This window comes from Triplophysa rosa, linkage group LG4 (assembly GCF_024868665.1).
Source record: "Triplophysa rosa linkage group LG4, Trosa_1v2, whole genome shotgun sequence".
Taxonomy (NCBI): domain Eukaryota; kingdom Metazoa; phylum Chordata; class Actinopteri; order Cypriniformes; family Nemacheilidae; genus Triplophysa; species Triplophysa rosa.
The window spans coordinates 12,640,653-12,664,705 of record NC_079893.1 but is presented as its reverse complement, the minus strand read 5'-3'; the positions used below and the strand labels follow the sequence as shown (position 1 = coordinate 12,664,705).

The 24,053-nt window shown below is 38.2% G+C and overlaps 2 protein-coding genes and 1 long non-coding RNA gene across 3 annotated transcripts; 1 reads left to right on the top strand and 2 right to left on the bottom strand.

Moving 5' to 3' along the window:
* Positions 1 to 251: 251 nt before the first annotated feature.
* Positions 252 to 1,993, bottom strand: dctpp1 (dCTP pyrophosphatase 1). Its single transcript, XM_057331855.1, has one exon. The coding sequence runs from the start codon at positions 1,853 to 1,855 to the stop codon at positions 1,361 to 1,363; it is 495 nt and encodes a 164-aa protein (XP_057187838.1). The 5' UTR covers positions 1,856 to 1,993; the 3' UTR covers positions 252 to 1,360.
* A 106-nt stretch (positions 1,994 to 2,099) lies between these two features.
* gatb (glutamyl-tRNA(Gln) amidotransferase, subunit B) lies at positions 2,100 to 23,993 on the top strand. Its single transcript, XM_057331854.1, has 13 exons — positions 2,100 to 2,284; positions 2,597 to 2,747; positions 3,103 to 3,216; positions 11,034 to 11,232; positions 12,928 to 13,050; positions 16,082 to 16,195; positions 18,217 to 18,301; positions 21,295 to 21,339; positions 21,888 to 22,080; positions 22,202 to 22,335; positions 22,781 to 22,859; positions 23,053 to 23,187; positions 23,345 to 23,993. Exons 1-13 carry the CDS (start codon positions 2,121 to 2,123, stop codon positions 23,468 to 23,470), a joined length of 1,662 nt encoding a protein of 553 aa, XP_057187837.1. The 5' UTR covers positions 2,100 to 2,120; the 3' UTR covers positions 23,471 to 23,993.
* LOC130553109 (uncharacterized) lies at positions 5,303 to 11,026 on the bottom strand. The gene is made up of 3 exons (XR_008962808.1): positions 6,676 to 11,026; positions 6,087 to 6,122; positions 5,303 to 5,792 (listed from the first exon to the last, which is right to left on the bottom strand). It is a non-coding gene; the product is annotated as an uncharacterized LOC130553109 (long non-coding RNA).
* Positions 23,994 to 24,053: the final 60 nt, after the last annotated feature.

Sequence of the window (24,053 nt, the reverse complement as noted above, 5' to 3'; positions counted from 1 at the left end):
TTTTCAAAGATTTTCTTGTCAAGAGTCCGACTCTCTAACCATTAGGCCACCACTGCCCACAGAAGGGATAGGGCTCAATTTTTGGTTTTAATTGAACATACTTGTTTTGCTCAATTCTATTTTAAGTTATATTGTATTATACTGAAAAGCAAGACAAAATACAAAAAGCACATTTTGACCATTCAGTCTATGCAATAGTGAAAAAGTTGGCTAAATAAAAAGAAATACGAAAAGCCATGTTCAGTGTTCGGTATTCATCCAAGTGTTTCATTTTTATTCGGCTTCGGCCAATAATTTTCTTTTCGGTGCATCCTTAAATACAAATGCAATGTTTAAACTGGTAACTGCCTAATGAAGTCCTGACTGGTTAAAACATTGAGGCCCGGTTTCTCAGACACAGCTCATCTTAAACCAGGACTATGCCTTAGTTGAATTAAGATATTTATATCGCTTTAACAAAAATGCCTTCGAAGAATACATTAATGGTGTGCATCTTGAGACAAAACAATTATGGCACCAATATATTTTAAGATATTTCTGGGCAAGTTATATTCAGTTAAGACATGGCATACATTCATTTTAGGCTGGGACTAGCCTTAAACCTTGTCTGTGAAATCAGGCCTGAAACATGTAACAGAATCAAGTGGGGGGTTTTTTTAAGCTTGAAAAGTGCACATTTAATCCCTTTTTCCTGAGTGACATTTTTTGCTCTGCTCCACCTTATTTTTGGGATAGTTCACCCAAAAATAAAAATTCTGTCATCATTTTGAAGAATGTAGGACAGAAAGCAGTTTTGGGGCACTTTTAACTACCATTGTAATTGTTCCTACTATGGTAGTCACTGGGGTCCACGGACTGTTTGGCTACAAGCATTTGTCTAAATATCTTTCTGTGTTCAACTAAACAAAGAAATGTACAGGTTTGGAACAACAAGAGAGTGAGTAAGACAGGTGTAAAACTATATGCAAATGTATTTTAAGAATACTATTTTTTTCCAAAGTAAACTTACAGCATGTGGTGTTTGTGTAAAACATTTTACTTTGTCAAAGCAAAAAACTATACTGCATAAAATAACTATATTTAAACTTTGTTTGCTATCATATAATACAAGAATAGGATTGATGAGAAATGTGCAAATAGGTTTTAAACAGAATTAGAATAAAAAACATCAACGTAAAACCTCTTGACCAGGGTATCAGTGCCATATAACTCAAGTTTAAATGGACTAAAATCAGTAACTTTGAGAGCACAGTCAACTACTTTAAAACTCTTTTAAGGCACACAATACCTCACCATCACTCAAAAAGACTTGTTCAGTTTTTAACGCAGGTCTTCGGCTAGTGCACTGAAATAAATCAAGTCAGTCCTTGTACTCGGTGTACTTCTTGGCTGATCCATGAACTTTGTTGGCTGGGTACTTGAGTCTGTTGAGGGCCATTTTGCGCAGAACTGCTTGGGGTAAATCAACGTTGCATTTCTCGGCAAGTTCAACCAGATAAATCAAAACATCACTGAGCTCCTGAGCGAGGTGCTCCCGTTCCGGCTCCGTCCAGTCCGGCAGTCCCTCCGCCACCTCCCCGCGCCACTGGAACAGCTCCGACACCTCCCCGACCTCTCCGACCAGCGCCAGCAGCAGATTCCGCGGCTGATGGAACTGGTTCCAGTTCCTCTCGTCTGTAAATTCTGCTTGCATGCGACGAATGTCCTCAAGAGTGGGTTCGGCGCTAAACGGGAACCGTCCAGTCTGTTGATGCTCATCTTCTTCATTCCCGTTTGTAGTTACCGGGTGATTGCTGGCGCTTCTATCGTTGTGTTTGTGGATGTCGGACGCGGACCCGTTTTGTTGCATCGCCATTACACCAGACGCGAAAACTATTTACCAAAAACAGAAAAGTGATAAAGTCAGATCATAAGCAGGACCATGCGTGAATTTCCCGCCACCAGCTTTACGTGAATTGCTTGATTCTGAACGGCGTCATAAAAAGGCGCCGAGTACCCTTCCGGAGTCCATTGGCATTATGGGAAATGAAGTTTCATGAAGTTTCAATTCTACGTACTTCCAGAGTGTCTGACGGCCATAAAAACTACATCTACCAGCTGCCCACATACAAAACACAAACATGGCAGCCTCCTCGTCAGGATACAGTAAAATGCTCTTTAGTCTGAAAATATACGCTAATAAATTACAAAATTTGTATCATATTGATACTTTTAATATTATTATAAGGAGAATATGGACTTCTGGATCAAAAAATCAAATTCAGCCCAAAGTAAAGACTAGAAGGTAGGCAGCACACTGCAAAATTAATGTTTGGTGACATTGGAGCGTACGTATAGTCTTCCGTTAATTTAGGTCATCTATTCAATTTGTCTTTCAGTGATTTTATCAGATTTTATTTGTGTTGACGAATCGCATACTGTGGACTCCATATTTGCAACGTTACTAGATTGCTGACCTTCATCTCACGTGTTATAAAAAATAATTTGTATTGTTACTTATACTGAATTTTGTATTCGAGTAGAACTATATTGAATATTAAGGAAATGTCTTTTTTTTTGCTTTAAACTTTACAAGTGACTCTTCTCTTGTTTCTAGCCTTCCTCAGATGGTTGGTGTTGTTGGTCTGGAAGTCCATGCCCAGATTCACTCCAGATCAAAGCTGTTCTCTGGATCTCATGTTAAATTCATGGCTCCACCAAACTCACTTGTCTCACATTTTGATGCATCACTACCAGGAACACTGCCTGTGAGTAAATTAGTAAATACTTGTGACTGAAAACCCAGCTAAAGTCATGTTTTTGTGATTTACTGTTTTCTACATAGAATTCTTCTACGTAATGTAAAGGAGATTCTGTGAAAACATATAACAAACTTGTTTTATTTCATATTGACCATTGAGTAAGACCGTCAAAGATTGGCTTCAAAGTGGGACTTTAAATACCAAAAAGAACAATATAATCTGTGAATTATGTAAATTATATATTTGTTATTTGCGAAAGCAGCAGTACACCTGCCTTAAGTTATATCGTTTCTGTGCATTTTAAATATAACTGTATGTCATTATTATGTCTTATATTTTGTCACTGCTGCATCCTCCTAAGGTGCTGAATAGAAGATGTGTCGAGGCTGCTGTAATGACAGGTCTCGCGCTCAACTGTACCATCAACAGAAAGTCGCTGTTTGACAGGAAACACTATTTTTACGCGGACATGCCTGTGAGTTCCCATAGCTGCACACATCTGATTGCTTAAAGTGGCCGTAACTCAGACAGTTTCTGCATATCTCACATTAATCTTGAGTATTTACAGAATAGCATCGCACCCTTATCTGTAGAGTCTTTTATAAAAGACTGATACAGCTGTACGGTTATTTCCGAAAACATACAACCTCCTGCACGCGTGAGGGGGGGACTAAAGCACGTGCGCACCCATCGCCAACAAAACACAGACATATGACTCAGTTTCACTTACCGTGTGCGGTTCATGACCGCTCCATCTATCTATTCAAACGATCTCCAAATCCACCATCTATATATAACATTCTTCACCGAAATGCATTGAACAAACGAACACAGCTGAAATTCGCAAATGCAGTGCTCTCTCTCTCTTGCTCCAGCTGGTTGACGTGTGTGCATGCTCCTTCTCCCGCTCTCACTGGTTGACGCTCTTCCTTCTCCTCTGGCGGGTTGAGGCGTGGGCGTGCTTTTCCGGGAGAATTGTCCAATAAGGGACTAAGAAAAGTTGTTACGAAATGCATTTTCATGTTCGAAAAAAACGCTGGGGGAGTGTATCGAGCACAGAAATACTACGTCATACGTCCAACTCGTGTTTTGACAAGTTGACCATGTCAAGCTTGAGAAGCCAGCACGTTTAACATTGTAAAGAATTTAGAATGCATGAAACACCGTTGCACATCCCCTTTAATAAAATTGGTCATGTCTTAGTTTTATCTTCTGTTTCCAAAACATCATAGTGCTGATGACATGAATGCAACAGACAAGAACATTTCTCTTATGCCTTTAACTGCATGGGTTGTTATTTTTGATAAGCTGCTTTATGGATCCATCATTTGTTAAAGAGACATGCACATGCATCTGGTGCATCACTCTGTATTCCTGTTGACAGTCCATGCTGAACAGGCAGAAAACCATATGGCTGCTTGTAATGTTGATGAATAATAGTGTCAGCTCTTGAAAGCAATTGATCAAGCAGTTTTTATTTGTGTGTGAACGTGTGTGATACAGCTGCGCAATTTCTGCCTGTTTTAGGCATTTGAAATCATAAATCTAAATGCATTAAAAGAGCAAAATCAACTAAATTATATTGATAAAAGAACGCTATAGCAAACACTCAATATTTTTTTTTGTCTAGAAACATTTTCTGCCACCAGGACTTAAAACCAAAGATTGTTGACTGGACTCTCATTATTCTTTCTGTACAGCAGTGACCACTATAAACCCTTTTTGGAAGTGTTTTTCTTTTTCATTTTATCTATTGGGCTTTCTAACATTTGTTTAATAAAGAGTTCTAAATGATAAACTAACCCAGCCAGCTCTGAAATAAGTCACAACAGTACAACATTTAATTCAAAGCCAAAACAGAAGAAAAAGGTGAAACATGTTTGGAGACACAGAAGCATTCCCTAAAGCAGGGCTGTACGTTAACGTTTTTTAAACGTAGCACTGATGCTACAGAGGTTTAAAGTTTTGTAACACAGGCCAAACAGTTGTAACATAAATAGTATAAAACTATTAGCTATGTTAGCTATATACTTTTATATGCTAAACTATGTAGCATATAAAAGTATAAAACGTCTGTTATATTAGAAAAATATACACATAAAAAATACGTATGTGTAGTTTTTCACATAAATAGCAGGTAACTGACAAAGGACATTTATGTTACAGTTGGGTAAATTAGAGCCATATAATTTAGTTTTTCCCAAGTTCCCTTTTTCTGTTTTAATTTTTCTTAATTCTGCACTGTAAAAATTAAAGGTACTTTGAGGAACCATTTGGGGTTCTTCACATTGCCACGCCGGCGGAACCCTCAGGGGAAACTCAAGGCACCGCTTAATGAAGGGCGGTTCTCTGAGGAACCCTCAAGGCTTCTTGGGGATCCCTTTTATTAAAATGGTCTGGAACCATCTTGGGTGCTTCAAGGCACCATTTCACATTTTATATTTGCTATTCACAATATTTTAATAAGCAGAAATACTAAATCAAATACAACAGTTTATTGATAAACAACAACAATGTACATTGAATAAATATTTACAGAATGGTCAATATTGAACATTACCATTCTAAATTCATGAAATCACTTGTATAATTAATATTGTGTTGGTGATATTGTTATAAATGAAAAGTCTTTATCTTAACAAAACTAACCAAATAATTTGCCTTAATTTTAAATATACCGTACATACAGAAATATTTCAAGTACTTTGTACAAATGTACAATTGTAAAAAAGTCCAGCAAAAAAGTAGTCTCTCATAGCAAGGCCTACACCCATGGTAAAGTTGTAATTTGCCAAATAGCAAATCCTTGCGAGCTAGAGAAAACAATGCTGTTCTCTCCAAATGGGTTTCTTGCTATTACCAGTTGGTGTGAGGATCCATGTAGTCAAAGTAAAAATTATTTCTATAGTGCATTTCACAATTTTGCATTGCTAAAGTAGATATGTATTTATGGCAAAAAGGGAACAGGAGCTGCGCCTGTTGGCCTTAGGTGTCCCAGGCAGTGCAAGGATGAGCATCAGGGTGGGCTGGGTCTGTTGGCCTTGGTTGCCCCTGCGAATAAGACATGGAGACCAAAAAGAGGGATTTAGATAACGTCTCGTAAAACATTAAATTTAATCATTTAGTACATCACAAATTGGTTTACAAATGTAACAATAAACAAAATATTACAATGCCTGGAAGTCACTGTTTTGGTCTATGGTTAAGTAGTACAATAGGCTATTTATAGCAACAACTGTAATAATCCACTTTATTCAGATTTTCCATTGTCAATGAGTATTTTTACATGTGCAAATATAACAAATAACATAATAATGAAAATATTATAATAAATATAATACTTACATTTTTTTGCTGCTCAACTGGAAAATACTGAAAATTCTGAGTTAAAAGGATAAAAACAGAACTGAATATTTAATTACAGACAATTTATGTAACATGGGTGGGAAAACCATTCAACACAAACATCAGTAAGTTAAAAAAGAGCTATACATTCACTAAAAGCGAACATAATAGCTAAAAGTGGCTAAAAGTCATTGTTTGTCATTTACATTTAGTCATTTAGCAGACGCTTTTATCCAAAGCGACTTACAAAGAGTATAAGAAGCAATAAGCGATATGTCATACAGGAGCAATAGTGCAATAGGTGCCAATACAAAGTTACTAGTTTTACCAAAAGCTAGACCACTACCTGTTGAGTTTGAACACTAACGTATTTAACACTAACGTTATCCATTTAACGTTAGCCCCACAAGCTTCATCTTAACTTATATTCGTTAGCATCTCGGCTAAAACATGCGCTGCCTACACTGTGTAAATAAATGGTTTAAACAGCCAAAAGCGGCCATACAATTAGACGTGTCAGAGTATACATTTATATAAATAGTATATAGTTAGTATATTTAAGTTATTTATATATTTTGACTTTACTTACATCCAATGGGACAGTCGAGAGGTTGTTGCGATCCGTTATTTTGAATTCCTGTCTGTCGCGCGAGCGGAACAACACCGGTGAACACTCGTGCCACTGATGTTTGATCGCAGACGGATCGGCGACATCAAAGCACAGTGAGAGCTATTTGTGAACTGACTGCTCTGTATGCTTTAGAGATGTTATTCTAAGTCCGTATGCTTTTTGTCATAAGGTGATTGATCTGCGCAGAGCTGGAAAAAGTTAAACACACATACTAACGAAAGCGCCGCATGGCACATGCCTTGACGCTGAGACATTGTGCCAACAGCGCCACAGTACTGTGGAAGGCGAGACCGCACAATAAACACACAGAGCAGCTGCAGTTTGTTTGGATGGAAAGCACAACAACGTTTACATTTTCAAAAGATTTCAGTGACTTAGGATCTACTTATAGAATAAAAATGTTTATTTATAATATATTAATATAATTAATCATATAATACAAATAGTAAGAAATATAAAATAATCAAAAAGCTTGCTGAAAATTTTCAAAATAATGTGCATGATTTTAAAATGTGTGTTCACTTAGCAGGGGCCAAAAAACAAACTTTGGACTGTTCTTATTCTCATAAAACATCAAAATGATCAGACACTAAAAATCCCTATTTCATGTAGAATTTTTTGGGGTTCCTCTAGATACTGTCTTGTACAAGAGAGATTCTCCAGGAACCACTTACAAGTTTACAGATCATACAATAACCATTTTTTAGAATTTGAGTTCCTTCAATAACCCGCAAAGCACTTTGAGGTCCCAGTGTAGTGAAAAGGTGACTCCAGAACTTCACAACTGAATATGGGGTTATGCAAGAATCTTCTAGGACCCTGGAAGAACCACAAAGACTATAGATGGTTCCACCATAACCGTTTTATTGAGAAAAAGAGCTTTGGAGCACTTAAAATACAGTTTAAGGTTCTTTGAGTACACAACAGGATATTTGAGGCACTTTTTCTTTTTACTGTGTGTGTTTTCCATTTATTTACACTAGTCATCCTCAATTGGCGGACCGCCAGCCAGATCCGGACCTTTGCTTCGTTCCATCCGGACCGCAAGAAATAGCCTTATAAACCATTTAAAACATTTCATTATTTCGGTTGTTTAAATTGAAAAGCTGTTCTGTAATACACTTCTCTAATACACTGAAATTGTGTGTGTGTGTGTGTGTGTGTGTGTGTGTGTGTGTGTGTGTGTCTATGAAACGTCCTTAGAACTCCTGCTTTCAAATGTCTCCTGGTCAATCTGCTTGTTTTATTTATCCAACTTAGGTCCAATGTGAAAAGGCAAAACTAACGCTTCTGTTATTAGTGTTAATATAACCGGTGTTACACCAATCGGTCCGTTGTCATACCCCTCGCCATAGTAGGGAAAACAGTGGAGAAACGGGAGAACCCTTGCCATAGTAGGATGCAATCTAATCCTAACTGCATTCAAAATGCAATCTCTAACAAAGATTGACGTTTGCACATGCACTAGCAGACCTCCATTACACTTCTCAGTTCTGATCGATCCGCATGTTTTTAACTGATGAAGTAAAGCTGACACCATTTACTGTTTATTGCTAAAAGCTAAAGCTCATGAATACGCCACACGTGCACTGAGAGGGGGACCAATCACAACAGCCTGAGAAGCGGAAGCTCGCTGATATGGTGTGGGTGGGACATCTTAAAGAGCCACAAAACACTAAACAACATTTCATTGGACTCTTGTTACTTTATTGTCTTTATAATGTATGATTTACTCGTGTCTCTGTCCTAGTCAGTCTTGTCTTGTCTGTCCCCTTGAAGAACCCCAGGTTGTCGTTCCTTAAGGGGGGGGCTTCTGTCATGATTCTGCCACCTTTTGTCTTGATTTTCTAGTCTAGTGGCAGGATCATGACAGACCCACGTGTTTAGTGTGAGAGAGACATGATATTGTTTTTATGACGTAGCATGCGCTCCCCCACAGTATGTGGTTCCCAAACTGTCACTTGGGGAAGGTCACTTGGCTGTTGCGGTGCATTACACTTAAAACAGTTTATTCCTACGACTAAAAAGTCGCTTGTTCAATGGTTTATGCGTTTTTGTGCTTGGACACTGGATGCACAAGCAAGCACCGTGAGTGCGGATGATGCACGCATTTTTATACTGGCCACGTTTCTGAAGTCTGAAGGCTCTCTGTCTTCCGCAAATATAACTTACGAGTGTGAGCAACGGGAGATGGTGAGAAAGCGGCGCATTCTGCGTTTTCCACGCGTTTTAGATATTAATGGCACCTGTTTCATTTCTTAATTTCTTCCAAAAAGTGGTGGGGACATGTCCCACCCGCGAATTACGCCTATGGCTCTAGCTACGATATCACCTGCCGTTTACACCACTCCTGAGTTTTCGGCCCCCGAAAACCGAGACTTGGAAATGCTGCAGACCCTGTTTTAGTTTGAAAACTCCGGGGTTGCGTTTCTGTGTAAACAGACAAAAACGGACGAAAACGGAGACTTTAAAATACACAGGCGTGGTTGCCCACATTCGCTTACTGATTGGTTCGTCTGTATCATTGCGTTTGCTTCCCTGATTCGTAAAGCCCCTGTCATATGAGCCATTACGTTACCTGAAAGCGACAATGACCAGCCTCGCAAGGACCGTGTACTTCAAGCTGCGCTGTGTACTCAGATCGACACGGTGGCATTACAGCAACGCGAGAGAGAATCGAGAGCCTTTTAAATAGCCCACTCAGTACTGCGGTGTTATCCGTCGATCGGTCTGCGTGGCGCCGGATGAAATCAAAGAAACCTAATAACATGGATTACGTCATCTAAAGTTATCCACACAAAGATGTCCTTGCTTTTCCTCGCCATCATGTTTATTTTGTACTGGCCGGTCTGTGACTATTAACCAACTGTCATCAACAACCAACTTATGTATGCCCATGCAACTGTTTACATTTGTGTGTGCATGCCCAGCGTGTGTGAATGGTCATGTGACATGCGTTTTCGGTAGTGTAGTGTAAACGCGGATTTTGTGGATGTGGAAACAGCAGTATAAACGAGGATCGTTTTCGTTTTAGAACGCCATTTTCGTACGATAACGGGCTAATGTAAACACCACCTTAGCTGGGCACAGAACCTTTTGAACCGATTGTCTTAGCTATAAATGCCATATGACTAAGCACTCGGAGCCACAGAAAAAAGATGAACTGACAATAATTATTTGTTATCGAAAATCACAGTGATGTCTACACGTATATTGTCGCTTGACAAACTCTAACACCATGAAGGTCTGTCTTAAAAGGTGTTCATGTTAACGCAAAAAAATCAATTTCTCTTTTTAAAAAATAAATGAGCTTGTTACCTCCTTAACCCAAATGTCTTTTCAACAACCCTTCGATGGCTACAATCCCTTTGCAGATTGATTTTCATTAGGGCACCTGATAACACTCATTTACAGACGCACAGTTAGGATGAAACTCTTAGTGCATAATTAAATTGCACTATAAGGTCATGTGCAAATTTCATTTTAATTCCACCACAAAATGATTGCAAGGCAAAATCGCTAATTAAATTATGAGTTCATGGATGTATGCTTAAATGAACTGCTGTAAAGGTAATGTGTGCATGTATACCAAGTTTTTTTGTGCATTTTTAAGCCAGAATAATTAAAGTGGTTGCAAGCAAGGAATTCAAAATAAATGTTTGGCTTGAGAAAGCCCGGGGACTGATATAGAGTAGGAAATCGTAGACCTGTCATTCTGTTTTCATTTAATTCCTTTAGTGTTCTTAGTTTATTTTTGTTGATCAGTTACAACAACACACAGATGGCAGTGGCTAATTGTGTTTTTTCCTTCCTTTACTCTTTTGCATACCAATAACCATGATACATTTCTAGTGGCTTTTGGTCATGGGGTTGCCATAGCAACAGTTACAAGTGCTCTGTTTTGCCTCACAGTGAAATAGACGGAGGTTGAAAATGTAGCCAAATCATACAGCCAGACCACAAGTATCTGTATGCAGTTAAATTTTGTCATCACTTGACTGTTAATCTCACCATCAAACTTCGTGTAGGTTTTGTCAATTACAATTACAGATTCTTAAAGGTCTAGGACTCTTCAGATCTACTCCTGAATGAGCACTAACCCTAATGAAACGCACCTGCCTGTGATGTTCAAGCAGACCTTAAGGTTTTGGTTAGCTTGTTTAGGAGATAAACTGCATGATGCAGCTCCTCCAGGAGCGAATTTGGATTTCCCTGATTTAGATAAACCGCTCCGTAGCAATTTGCATGGTTTAAATAAAAACACCCACTGTTGTTTAACTGTGTGTGTTAACAGTTCTGTGTGTGTTCATTTTTAGGCTGGATATCAGATCACTCAGCAAAGGCTGCCCATAGCAGTGGATGGCACCCTGGTCTATAGTCACTTTGAAGGTCGCAAAAGAAACCAAGTGCTCACCAGGAGCGTGAGAATTAAACAGATCCAACTAGAGCAAGATAGTGGAAAGAGTCTTCATGATGATGAACGGAGTCAGACGTTAATAGATCTCAACAGAGCAGGTATCGTTCTATATCACTCTTATGGCGCTTTTCCACTGCATGGGACTGTCAGGTTTAGTACGACTCGGCTCGTTCACTTCGGCTCAGTTTGCTTTTCCACAGCAGTTTAGTACCGCTTCAAAGTGGGAGGGGATTATAAGCGTATTGTCATAGTTGTGCCGCCTCTACTGCCCTAACATCATTGTGAACGCGGCAAAAAAACACGCACAACACAGGAGATATATGGACCATATCGATGGCAGATGGCAGCAAAACAAAATACTGCTTAAAATACCAGAGAGGTTGGGAAATCTTACTGCATAGAGCAGACAACGATTATTTTGTTTGCTCGATGGCGCACGAGGGTATGCTAATGTAGCATTTAGCATTGCGTTAAGGTTCTCAATCTCTATATTACTGTCACGAAGGATATAACGATAGGCCATTATTACGAATTAAAATGCGTATTCATGAGTTGAAAATCCAATGACGCTCACATTTTGGTATCGGTACAGTGTGCTTGGATCCTCAACCGAGGTGGTACTAAAAAAGTATCGTGTACTATGTACTGTACCCAGTGGAAAACCCCCCAAAAGTGAGCTGTACCGTGCAGTACTATGCAGTGGAAAAGCGCTATTATATAGATACCTGGAACTTTCCACCAATACAGTACATATATGTGTCAGTTTTTAGCATTAGAAACATAAATCCAATGATTTTGTTATGAGAACTGTTAGAAATGTTATCTTAACAATCATCTAAATGGTGAGTTTGGCCTAACTCAGAGGTCCTAACCTTCCCAATGTATGTATTTAAATGGATACTTCACTAATAAATGGAAGTTCTGTCATCCTTTACTCACCTTCGAGTTGTTCCAAATCTGTTTGGTTATAAGCATTCTTCCAAATATCTTTCTCTGTGATCATCAGAACAAAGAAATTTATACAGATTTGGAACAACTCGAAGGTGAGTAAATGATGACAGAATATTCATTTTTGGGTGAAGTATCCCTTTAAATCTGTGGATTTTTATTTTCAATTCATTGTATCATTGAATTTGTTGTTGTTAGATAAAGATACAAAAAAACTTATGTGGCTCTGACATTTCAACCCTGTTGTGGCATCAATACAATAGCAGAAGAAATAATAACATGATTTGAAGTATTTTTTTTATGGTGCACAGATACATATAATTGCATTTTAATTTATTTACTTTTTAACTTCATATATTTTGTCTGTTTTATAAAAAAAATGTATCGTCAGAAAATAACAAATAAAATTCATGAGTTATTTAATTGTATTTTGCCACAAAATTAAATAAAGATAGTAAACTTCAACTTCAAGATGGTTATCTGTAGGTTAAGCACTTCCTTTCATTGATAATTTGTTGAAAAATTTAGTTTTTTAAAAAAGCATTTTAGGCCCTATTTTGTACCTTAAGTCTAAAATACACTACAATAGTTTTAATCAGATTTTGCCCAGATTTTCAGTCTGGACTTGTTGCAGAAAGTCTGTGCCAGTCTGCAGTTTTGATCAGTTAGTGTGTTTTATCTGAAACTTTCAAAAAGTCTGCAAGTCTATGATGTCTAGTTAAAAAAAATCTGTTCAGGTTTTAAAAGTCTTGTAGTGTATTCCAGCCATTACTTGCGAGAATTTCCCCCTGACGACTGCATAGGTTTGGGTGGTTTCTGATATGAAAACAATTATTTTTGTGTAGGTGTAGGTCTCATGGAGTTGGTGATGGAGCCGGATATGTGTTGTGGAGAGGAGGCAGCTGCTACCATCAGAGAGCTCCAGCTTATCCTACAGGCTCTGGGCACCTGTCAGGCCAACATGGCCGGTAACTTATCCACATCCTTACATCTCGAGTTAACTAAAACCTTTTTATTTTTACCTCTATGGTGGGAATTTGTCAATGCTTCTGATAGTTTTTAATGTAATTTTCTATTTTGTGAAGCTCAACAATCTTTTGTCACACAGCTGTATTCTTGCTCTTACCCATTGTGATGAATGACTTCTTGTTTGTATTAGGGATGCACCAAAATGAAAATTCTTGGCCGAAGCCGAATTAAAATGAAACACTTGGCCGAAGGCCGAATACCGAACACCGAACATGGCTTTTCGTATTTCTTCAATTTGTTTAGCCAATTTTTTCACTATTGCATATACTGAATGGTCAAAATGTGATTTTTATATTTTGTCTTGCTTTTCAATATAATACAATATAACTTAAAATAAAATTGAGCAAAACAAGATAATGCTCAAAAAAATGAGCCCTCTCCCTGCTTGAATAACCTATATTAGGCCTATAACTGACTGCTGAAAGAATGTACTGTACTCTGTACCCCTACAACAAAACTCTTATTTAAAAAGTGTCATTCAACATTATAAGATAAGAATATGAATAAACTAAAACTGTTGGATTATTATAGGCTGCACTGCAAAATGATTTAAAGGAAGAAAAAACATCCATGCAAGCAATTCTGACTGACAACTATTTCAGTTCAAGTCTCTCCTCCAAACTCCGCCCACAAAAGCTGACTGTTCTCTCAAGGTTCACTCGTGGCCGGGATGCACAGAACAGAACAGAACACACTTTGACAAGTTGTTTAGTACAGGGAACTGTGCGCACGCGACCACTGAATGATGTCAAAGGATGTCGCGAGCGGCGGGGCTCCAGTCTGAAGTACATAAGCTCTGCATCCGTGAGCGCAGTATACATGAAAGTGCATTGTCGTATCAATCACGTAAACGGTTGCGTTTAAGGCTAAGTTTAAAGTTAGTGTCGTGCAGGGGCGTAGCCAGAACATTTTTTTAGAGATTTTATTAGGGTGACCCAAAAATCCTTACAGACAGAAATTCTTTAACTTCTACTGTAATTTACACCAATTCTTTGCTGGTCAAAAACATACACAAAGAACGTAAAGTAAACAATTTATTTGCAATGCTTTCATGTGCTAACATTATTTTAAAATAATTTGCTAGCTATCATTTGCAGTAAGTTAGCATTTTTATGGAAAATAAACATAACAGTACCCCAACCGAAAATGTAATTAATGAATGAAATCCAGTTAAACAAGACTGATTTTACTGACCTGATCCTTCTGCTCGCGATGAACTTCCATGGTACACAGTACACAGTCACAAGCGGTTAGCAGGTGTCCAGCTATAGCGCTCAGACTGTTTGCGTCAGTGCGTCAGCGTATGACATCATATTAACGCGAGAGTAATGTTCTCGCGTTACTTTCAGTGCATACGCTAAATGATCTGCACTCCGTAAACTCCGACACACCTCTTAAAACTGCTTCGTCCAACAGAGGTGGCCATCCATCATTCAGGGGTAGCCATGGCCACCATGTAGCTACGCCCCTGCTGTCGTGTAGGCGCAATTCAACACACATGACGCAGCAATGCTTTTTTTGCCTTTATCCACTAAATAACTATTGAACGTGATTAAAATCAATGAAACTCCCTCCGCTGGAGGGATGTAGTGACGCGCTGCTCGCTCATAATACAGTAACGCATTTGAAAAAGACGTGAAAGAGCCACAGTATATGTGCGTGGAATAGAAAGTGAAGAGCAAAAACCTGCTTAAATCTTACAGCACCTGTCACGTTTATAATATCTAGAAATCCGTCATCTATTTCAATTCAACACATTTCTTTTTTAATTAAATCTATTTACACTGACTGCACGTTTATGCATATATTCATATTTATTTGTTATACATCTTGTCTATTTGTAAAACACATGCATACATATGATGTAGCCTAGAAACCCTGTTTTAGAAACAAGGGTCTATAAAGACTTGATCTTTTGAAACTTTATACTAATTCTCAAAACTACTTTATGCATTGATTTGTCAGATTAACAGATAATTAGTTATGAATGGCAATTTTCTGCAAGTATATTTTGCTCTAAATCTTTCATATGAGAAATGTAATAAAAAATTGACCCGTATCGGGATACATATCGTATCAGGGCCTTGTATCGGGATGCGTATCGTATCGTGAAGTTGTTGGCGATACACAGCCCTACTTTAAAATGCTCCACACACTGCCGACATGTTTTCGCGCGCATCGCTCTCTCTCTGCACTGGTTGCTGCTTGATCATATCAACACGTCATTTCACTTATTCGGCCGAACATTCTTTTTTTGCTATTTTTGGCTGAATATTTTCGTTTGCCGAATTTTAAATAAAATTTTTATCAATATAAATATAGCCTTTTTACTCATATTTACCAAGGGGGACAATATTAAAGGAGTGAACTCAGTATGTTGAAAATGTTGCTGAAGCATCTGCTAATTGACCTCCATATTTCATGTGTTTCCACAAAGAAGGTCCTGAGACAGATGTTACTTACAAAACTGATTTATAAATAATATAATATTCTTATGCAAGTAACTTGGAATTTTATGTATCAGCCACAGATGGTGCTAGAGAGCCCCAAACTTATGTTGTACTGCTTTAAGAATACATTTAAAAAAACATTGATTCAAATGTAAAGTTTGTGTAGGAGATATAACTGGAGAAGTAACTGAGCTGTCTCTCGTATGGTGCGATATTCTCTGTTCAATCAAACTATTGTCTTCCTGTCATTAAGAATTCTAGAGATCTTGTTTCATCAAAAACCCCGGAAGCAAATTGTTTATCTGCAGACCATTCAGCAGTGTACAGGGCAATCCAGAATACAGTATCGTATGCAAATAAAACATTCATATTCAAATGTATGCACTGTTTGCTAAGCAGGGTTTTGGAGAGATGTGGATGGTTGAATTGTAATTGACTTTTTGGAGTGATGCTCATCTCACCCTCTCTCTCTCTCTCTCTCTCTCTCTCTCTCTCTCTCTCTCTCTGTCTTTTCTCAAAGAGGGTCAGCTCAGAGTTGATGCTAATGTGTCCGTCCATCGACCTGGTGATCCTCTGGGAGTGAGAACAGAGGTCAAAAACATCAACAGCGTGCGACACCTGGCCAAAGCTATAGGTGAGGATGTGACCGGATGACCATATTCCACCCAAAGGCCATAGAATTATACATTCTAAACTTTGTCAAAGAAACTTAAAATGATTGGATATAAAGATTTCCCTTTTGATCTGGAGAAAGTCTCCTCAAGTCCTCAAGTATTTATTAGGTAAACTGCTTTGTTTTTCTATGAAATTTTAAGTAAACAGTCAGTAATAGGTAATTGGTTTCACTTTTCCAGTCAATATTGTTGACGGTTTTAATTGACGTTTAGCTTGGGGCTTAAGTACCGATACTTTTAACATTGTTGGCTGGAAGTCTTGTGTTGTTGGCACATTTAGCCAGGCATCATGTGGAGTGAGTGAGTGTGTGCAAATATGGCAGAGCTGTAAGTCAAACTGCAAACCTCAGATAAGAAACACAAACAATAAACATTTCCACCTGACTCCTGCTCTGTCTGATGGTAAATGTCCCGTTGAGAGGTCTGCCGTCGCATCTCTAAGGAAGTCTGAATGACTTGATCCAAGAAAATATGTCGAAGAGTTACATTAAAGGGATAGTTCATCCAAAAATGAAAATGTTGTCATGAATTACTCACTCTCTAGTTGTTCCGAACCTGTATACATTTTATTGTTTGGTTGAACACAGAGAAATATGTTTGGATGGATGCTTGTAACCAAACAGTTCTTGGAGCCCATTGACTGCCATAGTAGGAAAAATACCAATGGTAGTCAAAAGTGCCCCAGAACTGTTTGTTGTCCTACATTCTTCAAAATATCTTCTCTTGTGTTCAACAAAACAAAAAAGTAAGAAATGACAGAATGTTTATTTTTGAGTGAACTATCCCTTTAACTTGTCTTTCAGGGACAGCGGAAAAATGTTTTATTACTATGAATGTATGTTTTACACCCGTCCCTTAGGAAAGCTTTCTAATAGGTCGTGTGCACATGACATCACGGCACTGCGAAGTGCCGATGGAGGGCAGGAAGTGATTTTCTCCTTAGGAATTCACTATAACAAACTCAAAATACCTGTGTTTTGCGTCGTTTTTGACAGTTCAAATCGATCAAACCATGAAATGTGTTTTTACTGAGTAGCAAAAGTTGATGTTCATGAAGGGGGAAAAAGCGAGCATTGACTGAGAAACGGAGATAAAAGTGGCTTTGTAAACCTGAATCTGCGGTTGCTGAGCTGAGCCGGATGACTTTCTAGAACGCTTAACGTACCTAAACAACGACCAGGTGAGCTCAAATTTACTGATCAAGAAACAAATTTCTATTAAACCTTAATTGTAATAAACACTAGCTACTGTTAAAAGAACAAGCACTTATTCCAGGAATAAGAATAGTCGCACGTTAAGCTTGTTACTCATTAAAGTTCATTATAAAGAAACCACATAACGTGACTCAAGGCAGCGACAAACTGAGAACATAAAACTTTTCTGTTATCATGTTTATGTTTGATATCAGTGATAAACAAATGTATTTATTTTGGTTTTCCGTGGTTGTTATTTTGGTACGTTAAGCTGTTTCCTTATAATGGACTTCTATGGGGAAGAAACACTTAACGCGAGATTTGTCACTTTCTCCATTTAATAAGGGCTCGTTATTTTAATGGAAGCTAGTATTTATTACAAGTAAGGTTTGACAGAAATTTGGGCTTGCCTGGTCGTTGTTCAGGTCGTTAAACATAGGTACTTTGAGTTTGTGATAGTGAATTCCTGTGGAGGAAAATCACTTGCTGCCCTCCAGCCGGGCCTCGCACGTCATAGAAACCACGTGACTGCACACGACCTATGGAATGATTAGAGTATTGTTTTGATGACTTGTAAAGACAGCCGATAAACTTGTTTCAATACATTATCCTAAGATTAAAAGACTTTTAGTGGATTTCAACACTAGCACAATTCCCTCCAAAAGCTCATGGAGAAGTTCTGAGGAAAAGTGCTCATGTATGCATCCTTTAACTGTACTTTAGGATGTTTAGTTGGCAGAAGATTTTGTTAGCGTTTGATTGGTCTTCTCTTGGTACTTGTTCCACAGACTATGAGATCCAAAGACAGATGGAGGTTCTGCAGAGCGGAGGGAAGGTTCTTAATGAGACTCGCGCCTTTGACAGCAGATCTGGGTAAGGAGGCCCAGAACAGCCAGATTTCTACAAGTACTATATTCTCCTGTGACATCAGTTAGAGAATGTTTTACATGGTTCAAGTCTTCATAGTAGATTGGTTACACCACATTTTAAACCTACAGACACTTTGAATTTTATTTTTAATGTCACAACCTGAAGCATCCCGTAGCTGTAAGAATCGCACATTAGACATGGGTTGGACAATTTTTCTATGGTCCATTTACTGTACATCTGTGACAGTAGATAAATTTGGACCTCATTGGACCTCAGTGTCATGTGTTGCACACATGGCAGAAGCAGACACACAGCTCATGGTCTCCGCACCAGTGTTGGGTGTAACTAGTTACTAAGTAATTAGTTACTGTAATTTAATTACTTTTCACTTGAAAAAGTAAAGTAAGGGATTACGCTTATTTTTTCTGTAATTTAATTACAGTTACTTTTGATGTAATTAAACTAAATACTTTGTGTAATATGTGTGTGCAATAGTGGAATTAACATCAAAATTCAAAGTCTAACTTTAAAATGAATGCTTTAAGTGAAAGTGACCTATTTGTCAGGTATGGTGACCCATACCCGAAATGTGACCTCTGCATTTAACCCATCCAGAGAGTAGTGAACACACACACAGCAAGTCGTGAACACACTTACACCCGGAGCAGTGGGCAGCTATCACTGCAGCGCCCGGGGAGCAAGTGGGGGTAAGGTGCCTTGCTCAAGGACACCTCAGTCGTTACCTGCCGGCCCTGAGAATCAAACCGGCAACCTTCTGGTCACAAGTCCGACTCTCTAACCATTAGGCCATGACTGCCTAATTCTCACATTTGTAATACTTTGGTCAGTAAATAAGAGTACTTCATGTAGTTTATATTATTTATTTTAATGAATTAAAAGGGCCGTTTCATGTCTATCCTTGAATCACTTAACTAATCATGGTTGATGTAGGATATAGAAAGTAATTAGTAATAAGTAAATAAATACTTTTTGAAGAGAGTAATTTGTACAGTAATCTAATTACACTATTGAATATGTAATTAGTAACTAGTAATTACTTTTTCAGAGTAACTTACCGCACATCACAGAGCAGTATTATCGAGGTCATTGGCCCATGAAATAAAAGTCAGTCATCACAGCTGTGTACTGCCTCTCTCTGTCCACCTGCTCATGGTTATAGTCTGTATTCACAAAACACGAATCAATATCGATATCTAGTTCTAATAATCTAAACAAAACAGCAGCTGGACTTGAGTTGCCATGATACTGGAATTTCTAACTTTATTATGATACCTTGAATTCTTTTGATATTCAATACCATTTTTGATACCACCTAAAATGTTAGATTCTTATTAAAAGATAACTATAACAAGGCTAGAACATGACAGTGAGGTATATTTTTACAGTAGATTAGATATTTATTTTTTAAATAACGTTAACGATGCTGTGTGTAATTTTTAGCAGCATCTAGTGGTGAGGTTGCATATTGCAATAAGTACTACGGAGCTAAGGGAGGATTAAGATGTCGTTTTCCAGAAAGAGAAAACGTATTTACTAAACGCATTCTGTAGAGCAGTTAGTCTGTTTAGGGCGACTGTAGAAATCACATATGAGCATGTCAACAATATTCCATGTGAGGGGACCCGTGGTGTATGTAGATAGAAGTAGCTCATTCTGAGGTAAGAAAAACATAACGCTTCATTACGTAAGGTCTTTATACACCCCCGAACACGTAGTTATATATTACATTGCATTTCTGTCAATAGATCCTCCAAAAACCTACACACCGGTCCTTTAATTTCAACATTTACTAATTAATTTAGTCAATTTTAAAAACCTAAATTAAAAAGTTATATCTGCTATAGAATTAATAAATACTTTAACAAATGTTTTGCTGATTGGTTGTTTATGTTAGTTAATGCATTTGTATGATGATTTTAATTTGGCATTTTTTTCACATAAAATCATTGATCATCGTACATAGAGGTGGTTTCCCGTACAGGTCTTAAGATTCTTAAGAGTTGTTCAAACTAACAGCTTGCATTTACAAATCTTAAAATACATCAGTGCCATTGTTCTGTCTCAAAATGCACGCAAGTAATATATTTTTGTAAGACATGATTTTAAAAACGAATTAATTTAACTGAGACCTAGTCCTGACCTAACCTAATCCCTGTCCGGGAAACCACCTCATAGAACGCTATGGTAAACACGTAAGCAAAACTCGCGTGCATCAAACGTCAGAACGGTTGCAGAGACTCCGCACTGGCGCTATTTAACTGGAGCTAATGGAACGACTCAACCTACCCACTAACCTCAACCTGTTTTCCATTCTGTCATTCTATATATTCTCCTACCCTACCTTCACCATAAACCTAACCACTTCTGAGGGAAAAAATCACTCACCATATGCTTAAATTGAATGTAAAATATTAATTGCATTTCCAATGAGAAACGTGTTTTACTCCGCCCCCTTTTGGAGGTTACCGCCCCATTTTGAAGTGCTCCAGCCTGCAGTTATACCTACTTGGAAATATCGATATTTTTGACAAAACCACCTTACCATGTGTTTTGATAATACTGTAACTCCTTCCACAGGAGAAGCGATATACGTATATATTAACAGTGAGTTTTGTTTAAAGAAAATAATCTGTGGAAGGTGGGATTTTATTGGATTTAGAGTTAGACAGTATTTTATTATTTTTACTTTATCATCAACTTTATCATCAAATATACTTCTTCTTTTTTTAAAGCTAAAACCAAAATCTACTCTGAGTTGGAGCTCCCCAATATATTTAAATGAAAATTAAAACCTTTGCAAGATCTGCTTAACATCAGGATCCTGACCACCCTGTTGTGGTTTAGTTTTGTTTCAACAACAAGCCAGTTGTATATGATTCCTTATCTGTAGTACACATATTATAACCAACTTTATGCTACATTTTGTGATATCATTTATACATTACCTTTCTCTCTCTCTCTTGCACTCTCTCCAGTAACACTATTCCAATGAGGGATAAAGAAGGTCTACAGGATTACAGGTGAGTAAAATGTTTGTCTGAACCCTGCGGGTGAGTGAAAGCTGCTCCATCCTTACAGAGGGTGTTACAGAAAGTTCAGGTGAACAGTAGAGGACATGGAAAAGAGTGATGGAACAGATCAAGAGAAGATGGAAAGCACAGGATAAAAGGAAAAACAGGCCAAAGGAGAAAATACTAGACCCGTCAGGGGAGTAGCGGAGAGATGGATGAAAGTGAATATAGTCCTGTGGAGGGTGAAAGAGAATGATGGGAAAGAAGAGAGGGGCTGTAATATGTGAGCGGTGATGGACAGATGATGTTCATCCTCCCGTCTGATGGACTTTCACCGCAGAGGATAACAGCGGGTGTCTGGGTGGCTCTGGATGTGGAGACCTATGAAAAGGGTGTGACAGAGCGGTAGATTAGGTCACGCGATGACTCACACGCTGTCTAAACACGACAAATACTGTCTTATCTCTGCACCTGATAAAAGCACACGTTGCTCCAGTGTTTCACCATGTGACCTTGCTTGCATACAATCTCTCTCTCTTTCTCTCTCTCTCGCCCAGGTTCATGCCAGAGCCCAACTTGCCCCCTCTGTATGTTTATGAGAGTGATGCCTGTGTGCCTGCAGACGTTGACCCCGCCCAGGTTGTTGTGATTGACAGGATAAGGGCCCAAGTGCCAGAGCTGCCACCTGCAAGGAGAGTGCGGCTTGTGGAGACGTACGGTATCCTGCTAGAGCACAGCTTTACACTGGTGGTATGAGAATATATTGAGTAAAATAATGATTATAATGAAATAAATGCAATAATAAAATCTGTTTACGAAACGATAGATTTAATATTTAAAGACTTTCATGTATGCATCTGCTGTGTTTCAGAATGAGGATGGCCTCATGGACTACTTCGAGACTGTTGTTCAAATGACCAAGGCAGAACCAAGGAAGGTGATTGGCTGGGTGATGAAGGAGCTGATGGGAAATCTAAATCTTCAGGGTATGAAAGTGGCTCAGAGGTGAGGCAGCTCTCAGAATAATCTTTCACTAGTTGCGACGCATGCAGAATATTGGAAACTTGAATTAGAATAAACAATCGCAAGAGGAAAAGGAGAGAGAAACGGTGTGTCTGTACGCGTGCCGGAGGCTTATTTCAAGTCTGTTTGTTTTGTTCCTTCCTACCAACATTGTTTTCAGTGAGTAAATAATAACTAACGGAGGTTGTGTTCCATCTATGCTTGGGGATGGGAATTTTTCCAGTTCAGTGATCAGAGACAGTCTCAATCATCTTCTCTTGTTTTATGATGTTTGCTTATATCAAGTGAAGCCAAATTGTGCCTGAGCATTTAAAAAACTATGCTTAAAATGTCCAGTAATGAGTTCTCCTGGGTTCTAATGCCTTGTGCTTGTTTTATTTTCTCTTTTGAATGTTTTCTCTTACTAACCCCTCCTTTTCTGTCTCAGTCCCATCTCTCCACATGCTCTTGCTGAGTTGATAAATCTTGTGGAATCTGGTCACGTCTCATCTTCAGCTGCCAAGCAGGTAAGGGGAAAATAAATATCCGTAATTGTCTGAAAAACATCCCAATGATTACAAATAGCAAAACCAATATTTTAATGTAAAAATATAGACACACAAAATTAGGAACTGTCAAAGAGTTTTTAAATTTCAGCTGTGTTGTGTTCATGTATGTGTATGTGTATGTGTATGTGTATGTGTATGTGTATGAGCACAGGTTTTCCAGGAGATGTGGAAGGTTCCAGAGAAGACAGCAGGTCAAATAGTGAAGGAACTGGATTTGTGGATGATAAATGACAGGGAGGAGCTATGGAGGACCTGTCAGGGGGTTGTGGACCGTCATCCTGAGGAGGTGTATACCCAGATTTAGCCATTTCTTAACCAGTATCAATTACCAATAAGATTGCTTCTATTGTTTTTTGGTTTTCTTTTCTTTTTTAATGTTTGTAATTCAAATTCTTCTTTACCTGCTGCTGAGGTTTGATACGCCACCGCATGTGTTTCTGCAGGTTCAGATTATCAGAGCGGGGAATAAGAAAGTCCTGAACAAACTGATGGGCGAGGTTCAGAGAGAAACCAAAGGCAGAACCGATCCGGTCCAAGTCAGAGCCATTTTAGAAGACATGACATTGTGATACCGTCTTAAAGGCATAGTTCGCCTTCAAAATGAAAATTCTGTCATTATTTACTCACCCTCTTATCATTTCAAACCTGTAGGACTTTCTTTCTTCTGCAGAACACAAAAGAAGATATTTTGAAGAATGTTGTTAACAGCCACCCATTCACTTGCATTGGTTACAATAGAAGTGAATGGTGGGCTGTGCTGTTCTGTTACCAACATTTTTTTAAATATCTTCTTTTGTGTTCTGCGGAAGAAAGAAAGTCATGCAGGTTTCAAATGACAAGACGACGTGTGAACGATGACAGAATTTTTTATTTTGAAGGTGAACTACTTCTTTAAGAACTACCCAGCGTGTCTGTTTGTGATGCTGTGTACTGAACCTTCACTCGAAAGATGAATGGAATTTCCATGTTTGTGTTCTATAAGGGTAGGCTCACAGTTATTATTGAAATGAATAACCTCTGTACATTTATTCCCGTATAATTGACTACACTGTTGATATTGGACAAATATATGAACATTATAAAAGACAACTGTTTAATGAAACATGGCTTTTTGTTGTTTATTAAGTCAATTTTATTTCATTCACAATATAT

Coding starts and splice junctions, on each gene's coding strand:
- gatb (XM_057331854.1), top strand. CDS start 2,121: ATGGCAGCCTCCTCGTCAGGATACAGTAAAATGCTCTTTAGTCTGAAA. Junction 3,217..11,033: donor ATTTTTACGCGGACATGCCT/GTGAGTTCCCAT, acceptor GTTCATTTTTAG/GCTGGATATCAGATCACTCA. Junction 11,233..12,927: donor AATAGATCTCAACAGAGCAG/GTATCGTTCTAT, acceptor ATTTTTGTGTAG/GTGTAGGTCTCATGGAGTTG.
- dctpp1 (XM_057331855.1), bottom strand. CDS start 1,855: ATGGCGATGCAACAAAACGGGTCCGCGTCCGACATCCACAAACACAAC.